The sequence below is a fragment of the Humulus lupulus genome, chromosome 4 (genome assembly GCF_963169125.1).
Source record: "Humulus lupulus chromosome 4, drHumLupu1.1, whole genome shotgun sequence".
NCBI lineage: Eukaryota > Viridiplantae > Streptophyta > Magnoliopsida > Rosales > Cannabaceae > Humulus > Humulus lupulus.
In genome coordinates, this window is record NC_084796.1 from 69,607,820 (window position 1) to 69,619,599 (window position 11,780).

The 11,780-nt window shown below is 36.7% G+C and overlaps 1 protein-coding gene across 1 annotated transcript; it reads left to right on the top strand.

Annotated features, from left to right (window-relative positions):
- The first annotated feature begins 5,250 nt into the window (after positions 1 to 5,250).
- Positions 5,251 to 5,835, top strand: LOC133832270 (uncharacterized). The gene has a single exon (XM_062262637.1). The coding sequence runs from the start codon at positions 5,251 to 5,253 to the stop codon at positions 5,833 to 5,835; it is 585 nt and encodes a 194-aa protein (XP_062118621.1).
- The last annotated feature ends 5,945 nt before the right edge of the window (positions 5,836 to 11,780 follow it).

Below are 11,780 nucleotides of genomic sequence, written 5' to 3' on the forward strand. Positions count from 1 at the left end.
ACATAAATATATAGAGTACAGGTTTTGATAAGACATATGAGGTTCTATCTCAAAATCAATTGGTGATGAGTAGACACTACAACAAAATTGACATTTAATGACTCTCTATAATGACTTACACAATAGTGTAAGTCATTAAAAGTATTCAGTGATATTTAAAGTCTAGAGGTGTAAATCATTAAAAGTTTTTGTTGATGAATAAATAGGTAAGTCATCAAAAGTGGTGGGAGACGTTATACTTAAAAATATGATATAATTTTTTATTTTTTTTAAATATCAGAAATTGGGCCGAATATATATAAGGGAAGACTTCTAATGTCTCCCTTGGGAAGACGTGCCTAGCCTCTAACGTCTCCCCTGGGAAGACGTGCTACATCAGACGTCTCCCAAGGGGAGACGTTAGAGGCTAGGCACGTCTTCCCAGGGGAGACGTTAAAGGCCTCCCCTGCTATATTATTTAGCCCTTTTTCTTCTTCTTCTTCTTCCCTGAGAGTATACGCACGAAACAGAGAGGCGGAGAGGAGGTATTTTCAAGCGATTTTGGGGGTTGTCTTTGACGATTTTGGCCAATTTTAGGCCATAAAATTCCATTTGAGGTATGTTTTTATCATTTATAAGTGTTGTATAATAGTTAGGATAATTTTTATGCTTATTTTCTCTATACATTAAGGGATTGATATTGAGATTTTAGGGTTTATGATAGTTACGGTTTTGGGTGATTTTTGGCTCATCAAAGTGGATTTAAAGCATATTTGAGGTAGGGTTTCAAGATTAAACAATGTATTATAGTTATAATGGTAGAAATAATTATTTTTGTGCTTATTTTTTTTATAGTTTTTGTGTGTTTTGTTAGAAATATTAGTTTAAAGTATGAAAAATAAAATCTATGTATATTTGAGATATTACATTGTTTAATTTTAACATGATACCACATTATTTACCATTTTAAAATTTTTATTTACTATTTATTCCGAAAATTATAGATTTTTTGATTAATTTTTAATGTTTGTTAAGTATATATATGTAAATATGTTTTGCTAAACAGGGCATGAGGTTTCTCTCTAGCTTCTCCATGGCAAGATGCAAGAAGGTACACCAGATGCCTGTTACTATTGACAAGGTGAATGAAGCACCAGGGATTGAAGGATCGGATGAAGTAAAGTTAGCTATTGATGATGAAGAGCCGTCGACTGAGATGGAGGAAATTTTCAAAGATACTATGGTTGAATTTCCTGAGATTGGAGGATCGATAACTAGGGATTTGAGTGTGGGTAGGGCTGGGTTGAACGATTCTGGTCTGAAATGGAGTGAACTAGAAGAGAATAGCAGTGATTTTCAAAATCAGGCCAAAGATAAGTGGTCTACATTTAGAGCAATGTTACCGAACCAAGGAGGTGCACAGTTGCAATTTGAAGAGCCATTACATCAAGATGGCCATTGGATTGCTCAGGTGGATGTGGAGGAAATTGCAGTTGAGGCGTCTTTCTGGAACTTAGCCGTTGTTTGTATGGTATTAGGAGCCAATCCCCCATTTGCAGTTTTTGAAGGTTTCATAAAGAGAATGCGGGGTAAGCTTGGTATTGAGAGGATTGCGAGATTAAATGCGGCACATACACTTGTTAAATTCATAGATGAAGTTACTAGAGATTTGGTGTTAGAAGCTGGGGTTTTGCATTTTGATAGAAAGCCAGTCATTGTGAGACCGTGGACCACTGACTTAGCTCTCATGAGGTTAGTAAAATCTGTTCTTGTTTGGGTGAGATTACCTGGTTTGGGTTTACAATATTGGGGAACTAAATGTTTGAGTGCATTGGTGAGTACTCTTGGGAAACTAGTTCTTGTGGACAAGGTAACAAAGGATCGTTCTATGATGCAATTTGCTAGGGTGTTAGTGGAGATTGACATAGCAGATGAGATTCCTAAGTCTATCCAATTTTTGAATGAAGAGGCCAATTAATGGAACAATTTGTGGAGTTTGAATGGCTGCCAACACAGTGTAAGCATTGCAGGGTTTATAGCCATACTGAGGCTTTGTGTAATAGGAAAAAGGGGGAGATTTGGAGACCAAAAGAAAAGAAATCCGAAGGAGAAAATCAGGTCAATTCTTTCGAGCTGCATAATGTCACAAGTAATTCAGAGTTAGCTTCTGAGTCTTTATCCAAGGCTAAATAGAAAGAAGACTCTATGGAGTGTTCTGATGTTCAGTTGAAAACATGTGCTTATGATGTTGATAATGGTCAAGGGTCCAAAAAATCTCAGGTAGATGGGGGCAAGGAGTTAGCTGACAGAAATGAAACTCATGAGGTGGATTGGATCACGCCTAAGAAACTGGGTGGGATGAAGCTATTAGCTACCAAGGCTCCGAATAAGCTGAGGAATACTTATAGTGTTCTACAAGATAAGAGGTTGGAGGTTACTAAATTGGCTATCATTGCAGAAAAGAAGTCAAATGGGGGAGTTCAACATTCTTAGATGGAATGTTCGAGGACTGAATAAGAGGGAAAAACAGAGATCCCTCAGTGCTTTCTGTAGGCTTAATAAAATTGGGTTAGGTGCTTTTCTTGAGACCAAATTAAGGGGAGCTAAATTGGAGGAGATGATGGTAAGATATTTTGATGGTTGGAACTTTTATAAAGGGACTGCTATTGAGGGTAGAATCTTGTTGGTCTGGAAGTATAATATTTTGTCAGTGGAAGTTTTGCAAGATAGTGACCAATATATTCATACTTATATTAAGGAGTTAAGGTCAAATAGAGAGTTCTGTGTGACATTTGTTTATGGTAGAAACATGACTCAGGAAAGGATTCAGTTGTGGCATGACTTATCTTGTCTAACCTTTCCAGTTACACCATGGTTAATGGCAGGGGATTTTAACTCAGTATTTGAGTTTGATGATAGGCTTGGGGGTCGTCCTGTTTCTGCAGCTGAAATGGCAGATGCTCAAAGGTGGAAATCTTTAGGATTGGCTGATGAGCTTCGGTCTATTGGTTCTCATTATACTTGGACCAATAACCAAGCTGATGGGGCTAGAATTTTCTCTAAATTGGACCGTATTTTTAAGAATGAAGAGTGGATGGATCTCTTTCCTGATTCGATAGCTATTATAAAATGGGACATATTTTCAGATCACTTTTTTTGTATTGTTAAGGCAATGACCGACGTGAACACTAGTTTTAAGCCTTTTCGGTTCTTCAACATGTGGACTGAACATGAAGGGTTCAATACTGTTGTTATGCAAAGTTGGAACAAATCCATATCAGCTCATGGGTTAGACAGAATTATGATGAAACGGAAGAGGCTAACTCATGTTCTTAGATAGTTTAATAAGTGGGAGATTGGTGATGTTGAACACAAGTATCAGGTTGCCAAAGAGAATTACAATCATGCTCAATACCAGCTTCAACAAGATCATCATTCAGCTGAGTTTCAAGCTGAGGAACAGAAATATTTTGTAAATTTTGTTCAGCAAACCAGGTTCTATGATAGTTATCTTAGGCAAAGAAGCAAAGTCAACTGGCTCAGATTTGGAGATGACAATACATCATATTTTTATGCTTGTTTGAAACAGAGAAAGGAGTCAGATCGAATAACCTCTTTTGTTACTAATGCTGGACAGATTATTGAGAAGTATGAGGATGTAGTGGCTCATTTTTTACATCATTTTCGGAGTATTTTGGGTAGCCAAAGTAAGGCATCAGGTCCTATTCAAAAGGAGTGTTTTATGCTTGGTAACATCTTATCTTTAGAGCAACAACTAGTATTAATAAAGCCATTTTCTAAGAAGGATGTTAAAAATGCTATGTTTAGTATTAGTTCAATTAAGAGTCCGGGTCCTGATGGTTATGGTTCGGGTTTTTTCAAAGCAATGTGGAATGAGCTTGGTGATGATATTTCAGACGCAATTTTGGGGTTCTTTCAGCAGGGTTCGCTGCCTAAAGGCCTCAATAATGCTATGCTGTCATTGATTCCAAAAGTAGAGAATCCGACTAAGGCTGTGGATTATAGGCCCATAGCTTGCTGCACTACATTGTATAAATGTATTTCAAAGATGCTATGTGGTAGATTGAATTTGATTATTCCTTTGTTAATCCACCAAAATCAAGGAGCTTTTGTTAGGGATAGACTGTTAGCTCATAATATCCTTATTTTTCAAGATATTCTTAAAGGTTACAAGAGGAAGCATATGTCTCCTAGATGTGTGATGAAAGTTGATCTAAGTAAGGCTTATGATTCAATTGATTGGCAATGTTTGGAGGATATCCTTGCAGCCTTCTGTTTCCCGGGACAGTTTATTAATTGGGTTATGGTTTGCTTAAAGGACTCTTCTTATTCAATCTTGATAAATGGTAGAGTTCAAGGTAGTTTTATTGGAAGGAAGGGGCTTAGACAAGGGGACCCGATGTCCCCTTTGCTGTTTGTTCTTGTTATGGAGTATTTTACTAGACTTCTCATTCAAGCTACTCAGAATAAGGAGTTCAGATTTCACCCTAGATGTAAGAAGCTGAAATTGGTGAGCCTTTGTTTTGCTGATGACTTGGTGCTTTTTTGTAAGGGAGCTGATGCTTTAGTTCAGGTTATTCAAGACTGTTTCAAATCATTTAGTTGTGCTTTTGGTTTAATAGCCAATTTAGATAAGTCTCGAGTTTATTTTGGGGGTTTGACAGAGAAAGAGACCAAGGAAATACTGAAGGGTCTTCACTATAATGAAGGTACTTTCCCTTTAAAATACCTTGGAGTTCCTCTTAGGCCTACAAAGTGGAAAGCAGGGGATTGTGCTACTATAATAAAGAAGATTCACCTGAAATTGCATCATTGGTCTAGTAGGCATTTATCTTTTGTTGGGAAAGCTCAACTTGTCCACTCTGTTTTATTGGGGATTAGAGCTTTTTGGATGAGTATTTTCCTTCTCCCAAAGACTGTTGTTACTGAGATTGATCAGATTTGCAGAAAGTTTCTTTGGGGGACCAGCAGTAGAAATGAAAATAGGAGTAAGATTCACCTCACGACTTGGGATCAAGTTTGCCTTCCTAAACACTTGGGGGGTACTGGGTTTAAGGAAGGGTCTAAATGGAATATGGTGCTATTAGCTAAGTACCTTTGGGCTATATCCTCTAAACAAGATATCCTTTGGGTGAAATGGATAGATGCCATTTATCTTAAAGGGAAAAATATTGGGACTACAAAGTTCATTCAGATGTGAGTTGGTATTGGCATAAGTTAGTTAACTTGAAATCAGTCATCAATGCTGAGATGTTGGAGAAGGCAGCTAAGAACAACAAGATTAATATTAGCAAGCTTTATGTTCAGTTGCTTAACAAGGAAATGGCTCCTTTTGCTCATGTGGTTTGGTGTAATCTGACTTTGCCCAAGCATCGTTTTATCCTGTGGCAAGCTACTTTGGGGCACTTATTGACTAGAGATAACCTGGTGAGATGCCATATGCATTTGCCTTCTGTCATGTGTCCAACTTGTGAATTGCAGCAGGAAAGCCATGACCATCTGTTTTTTCAGTGCCAGCTCTCTCAGCTGGTGAGAAGCCGAGTTACTGAGTGGCTGGGTCTTGATATCTGGCCGGTTCAGTTTAAAGATTGGATTGCTTGGATGGTGGGGAAGCCGAAGGGTCTGCAGCAAAAACTGTTGGCAGTTGTTTTAGCTGCTTCAGTGTATTTGATTTGGTGGAATAGGAACCATTGTCTGTTTAAATTCTGTTCTATGTCTGTAAATAAAGTTGTTTTTTTGTTGCAAGTTTGCTTGAAAGCCAGAGTTGATAATCTGCCTAGATCTAATTTGAATAACAAAGATGTAGCTTTCCTTGAGAACATTAATCTCTTGTAATCCTCGGCTAGAGGGACTTTTTGTGAGCTTGTTTTTGTAATTGGCTTGTGGTTCAATTTATTCTTTGTTTCATAAAAAAAAAATATGTTTTGCTAAAATGTATTTAATAGCTTTGTCTAAAATAAGAAAAATAATTTAATTTTAATTTTACATACTAAATATTAATTCAAGTTAATATATTTATAGATTTTTTTAATTTATATTATTATTTAATTTGAAAATTATATATATATATATATTTGTAATCTTTATTAACATTTAAATAGGTTATTTATATATAGTTGTATTTTTTTTATTGATTTACTAATCTTTTATTATTTAATTAATAGCATAGTGCGCGCATTGCAAAAGTGAAGTAAATTTGCTAGCAATGACTATTAATTGAAGAGGTAATTACATTATCTTATTTCTTGTTTTAGTATTATTAAACTTTTGTTAGAGGAGTTCGAATATCTTAAATATTCATTCATAGTGAAATATGTTCTGAGATTAAAATTGTGTGTTGCAGTGATAACAGAAGGTTGAGAACTGTGTGTTTTAGTGAAGTAGGTTCTGGAAAATTTGTTTGTGTGCTGCAGAGCTATAAGAAAGAAACTTATTGTGTGTTGTTTGATTTGTTTGGCTTGTTGTTCACAGATGGTTATATCGCTATTATAGGGGAAATGCTGCTCGATTTTGTCTAGAATTATGTATTCTATTATTATATTTGTATTGTGTTGTGCTTATTTGATTAGATTGATAGATGGTTAGGTCACTAATATAAGAGAAATGCTGCTCAATTTTTCATATGCTTATTTAGTTTTTTTTTTGTTTAATTTTTCATAGACATAGGAAATGATATGGATAGACCTGAATGTTACTTGAAGAAAGAGGTATGTATATATATATAAAAATTTATAAAATTTTTATGGTTTCTTTATTATTAAAATATATATAATCAAATAATATATTGTACTTTATATTTTTTGTAGCTAAACAATCCGCCATATACACCAGCACAGATTAATGAAATGTGACAACAGTGGGCGAACGATATAGTACCGATAGTTCAAATTCATCGTCCCAAAAAATAGGTTTTTATTGTTTACTTTTTCTATCTTACTATCTGTCTAGCTAGCTAGTGTAATATTTGTTGATTTTGTATGTGTAATAACAAATATTAATTTTTTGTATTTTTAGCTAGCTAAAACATATTATATACACATTTTATTTTTTAATTAATATATTTAATTTCATTTCAATATATATATCATTAAATAATATGAAAATAACTAATTAATTAATTAATTATTATTTTTTTAAAATACAAAAGTCAATGATGACTTCCAGAGGGAGATGTTGAAAATCTACAAAGTCTCCCCATAGGAGTCATCGTAAGTACCTATGATGACTCCCAGAGGGAGACGTTGAATGTCTACAAAGTCTCCCCCTGGGAGTCATCATAGGGTGTATGTTTTACACCCTATGATGACTCCCAGGGGGAGACGATGAATGTCTACAAAGTCTCCCCATGAGAGTCATCATAGGGCCACTTAAGATGGCTCCTTCAACAACGTCTCCCATTGGGGGAGACATTAAATGTCTATAGTGTCTCCCCCATATAGCCATTAAATATCTATTTTGTTGTAGTAAGAGTAACCCGTAATCTGTTGATTGATATTTTTTTTTTTACATTTATTCGATGTGAAACAATCTAATAAGTTGCACTATAAACTAATGTACTATGTAATTTTTTTTCTCTTTTCATACATTAAAAATAACAAGATTAAAAAAATCATCAGTAAATAATAATATTTATGTTTATTATCTTAAAATATATGATGTGGTTTTACATTGAAAAATAACACCAATAATTTTATTTTAAATAAGTATGTAATTTCAGCGTGAAGCTCTGCTTTCTCCCTGCCATGGCGTGGCGGCGAAAGGTGGTGCGGAAGCTTGCTCAGGTTGATGCTAGATCGGAACTCCCTTCATCAATAGATACCTTGTCAACTGTTTCGGTGGTCGAACTGATAAGTGAAGAATTTGTTGAGGGGACGGAGCCCACGATTGGTAATGAGGTTCCAGATATTTTAGATTCTGCTCCATCTCCGATAGCTCCGTCATCAATGAAGGTTGAGTCAGCTTCATGGGCGGAAGAGGTCGAAAATCAGACTTTCCAAGATGCTGCGAAGGCTAACTGGTCCCGATTTAAGGAGTCTATGCCATTTCAGGGGGTACGAAGCTTGAGTTCAAAGAACCACTTCAGAAGAATGGTCAAAAGATAGCCCAACTGGATTTTGAGGAAATTGAAGTGGAAGCATCCTTCTGGAAATCTGCATTGATCTATGTTGTGATGGGTGCTAACCCACCGTTACCATTGTTCGAAGGGTTTGTCAATCGGATTTGGGGGAAATTAGGGATTGTTCGGGTAGCAAGGATGAACTCTGGGTTTACGATAGTTACATTTAGAGACGAGGCAACACGAGATTCGGTGTTAGAATCTGGGGTAGTTCATTTTGATAAGAAGCCGGTTATTCTCAGGCCATGGACAACTGATATTGAATCTCTGAAGTCGATCAAATCAGTCCCGGTTTGGATTCGCCTTCCGGACCTTGGTTTGCAATATTGGGGTACAAATTGTTTGAGTGCATTGGTCAGCACTATTGGGAAACCAATAATGATTGACAAGATTACAAAAGATAGGTCGATGATTAAGTTTGCTCGCATCCTAGTTGATATGGAAATCTCAGACTCTCTACCGAAGTCTATTAGCTACATCAATGAGAGAGGACAGATTATGGATCAGATGGTTGATTATGAGTGGCTGCCTACCAGATGTTCTAGCTGTAAAAAACTTGGGCACACTGCTACAGCTTGCAAGTATGGGGAGAGTTTGGTTTGGAGGAAGAAGGAAGTCCCAGCAGAATCTATAGCTAAAATTGTTACTCAGGAAACTTCAAGTAACTTGTCTAAACAAGGAAAGAACAGCTTATCTCAGTTATCTATTGCCAAGGAAACGAAATCCCGGTCAGAGGTTTCTGCTAAGGAGCATGAATGGACTACCCCAAAGAAACCAGGTACAATCAAGCCGAAAATTACTGCAGATATTCAGAGTTCAAAAAATGCATTTAGTGTTCTTCACGAACAGAAGAAATTTCTCCATGACCCTTCTATTTTACTGAACTTGAATGGACAGTTTCAGTATAATGAGCTGGAATGTTAGAGGATTGAATAAAAGGAATAAGCAGGTATCTGTTTTGGATATTTGCAAGATTAATAAAATAGGTATTGGTGCTCTGTTGGAGACCAAATTAAGGGTGCTAGAGTTCAGGAAGTTATGAATTCTAATTTCAAGGGTTGGGACTATTAAAATAGTATGAGTTTGGAAGGGAGAATTCTGCTTATCTGGAAGCCCAACTGGGTTAAGATTGATGTCTTGATTGATAATGCTCAGTTTATACATTGTAAGGTTCAGATATGGACTTCAGGTCAGACTTTTTGCCTATTTGTGGTTTATGGATCTAACCAGTTGGAGAGTAGGAAGGTTTTATGGTCTGAGTTATCTGCAATTTCTCTTCCTGTCAAATCGTGGATTATTATGGGTGATTTCAACTCTGTTTTTGAGGCAGCTGATAGAATGGGAGGTAAGGTAATTTCTCCAAAAGAAGTTGAGGATTCTCGAAGGTGGTTAGATCTTGGGCAAGTGGAAGAAATGAAGTTATTGGGTTCTTATTTTACGTGGTAGAACAATCAAGATGGGACTAATCGCATATTTTCCAAGATTGATAGAGTGTTTGTTAATGAGGATTGGCTAGATACATTTCCTAATGTCAGTGCTATAGCTAGCTGGGAGGTCATTTCTGATCATTGTGCTATTATCTTGAAACACATAGCTGTTCAGAGGTCTGGAGTTTATCCTTTTCGTTTCTTCAATATGTGGTCACAGCACCCTCTATTTAAAACTACAGTTCAGACTAGCTGGATGGAGTCTTTAGCTTCGGAGGGGTATGGGTTACAGCAAATTATGAGGAAGCTTAATCGTCTTAAGTTTGTTCTGAGGCGGTTCAATTGGAGAACAGTTGGGAATATAATTAAGAACTATGAGGATAGTAAACTGTTATTTCAGCAAGCAAAAATCAAGCTTTTCAGTAATCCGAATGATCAGATTCATAGGGATAATGAGCGTGCTACTCATAGGGAGTTCAAAATCCAAGAGGCTGCATTTGCGAGCTTTTTATATCAAAAGAGTAAGGTAGATTGGATTCATTTTGGAGATGAGAATTCCTCTATGTTCTATGCCAGTATGAAGAAGAGGAAAACTGTTAACAGAATTGTTTCTGTTGTTGATGAAGATGGCAGTGTTGAAGTGGAGTACTCAAAGGTAATTAACCATTTTACCAATCATTTTCAATCTTTCTTAGGCAGGTCTAGTGCTGCTTCTGGTATCGTTGACAAATCTGTGGTTCAGTCAGGTTTTACTCTTAATCTTGATGACCAATCTATTCTTATAAAACCCTTTACTTACCAAGAGGTTAAATCAACCATGTTCAGCATTAAGGCAGTTAAAAGCCCTGGTCCGGATGGTTTTGGTGCTGGGTTTTACAAGAGCCTTTGGCCTATGATAGGTAGAGAGGTAGCGGCAGCAGTGATAGAATTCTTTGATATAGGCCATATTCCGAAGGTTCTGAATAGCACAATTTTGGCTCTCATTCCTAAAGTGAGTCATCCTTTGAATGCCTCAGATTACCGCCCTATAGCGTGTTGCAACACTCTTTACAAGTGCATTTCTAAAATGCTTTGTAATAGGCTGAAATCCATCCTTCCTAAGTTGATTAGCCAAAATCAAGGAGCGTTTGTTAAGAATAGAGCTTTAGCTCATAATGTTCTTATTCTTCAAGACCTTCTTAAAGGCTACAATAGGAAGCGTATTTCTCCTAGGTGTTTAATGAAAATAGATCTCAGTAAAGCCTACGATTCTATAGATTGGGACTTTCTTGAAAATCTGTTACATGCTTACAAGTTCCCTGGCCGGTTCATCAATTGGGTTATGGTGTGTTTGAGAGGTTCATCTTACTGTATTCTAATAAATGGTCAGCTGCATGGAAGTTTTAAGGGTGGTAAGGGGCAGCGGCAAGGGGATCCTATCTCCCCTCTGCTCTTTGTTCTTGTAATGGAATATCTCACTCGAGCTCTTCAAGATGCTACTAAAAGAAAGGATTTCAGATTTCACTCGCTTTGTAAGTCTCTAAAGATTACTAATCTTTGTTTTGCGGATGACTTACTTCTTGTTTGCAAAGCGCAGGACAAGTCTAGTCAGATATTACACCAGATATTCAGGTCCTTCTCTCTAGCTTCTGGTCTGAACATTAACCAAGGCAAGTCCCGCATTTACTTTGGGGGAATTTCGGCAGCTGAGAAGGAAGAGCTTCTATTGTTAACTAACATGACAGAGGGACAATTTCCATTAATGTATCTTGGTATCCCTTTGCGTCCCACAAAATGGAAAGCAATGGATTGTGATATTATCATATCTAAAATCAGACAGAGGCTTCATAGTTGGGCCAGCCGCAACCTGTCATATGCTGGGCGTGTGCAACTTATTCAGTCCACTCTTTTGGGGATTCGTAACTTTTGGATGAGCATTTTTCTGCTTCCTCAAAAAGTAATCAGAGAAATTGATTCCTTGTGCAGAAATTACTTATGGGGTGGTAATAGTTTTAGAAGCAAATTTCACCTAGCTTCTTGGGATCTAGTTTGTAGTCCTAAGTCATATGGTGGGCTAGGGTTCAAAGAGAGTTCCCTTTGGAATAAGATTAATTTGGCTAGGTACATTTGGGCTATCTCTTCAAAACAAGATAGCCTTTGGGATAAAATGGGTGAACTGTGTTTACTTGAAAGGTGGTCTGATTTGGGAATATGAGTTACAACATGATACTAGTTGGTATTGGAAAAAATTAGTTAAA

Excerpts from the sequence above, each read along its gene's own strand:
- LOC133832270 (XM_062262637.1), top strand. The coding sequence starts at position 5,251 with ATGTTGGAGAAGGCAGCTAAGAACAACAAGATTAATATTAGCAAGCTT.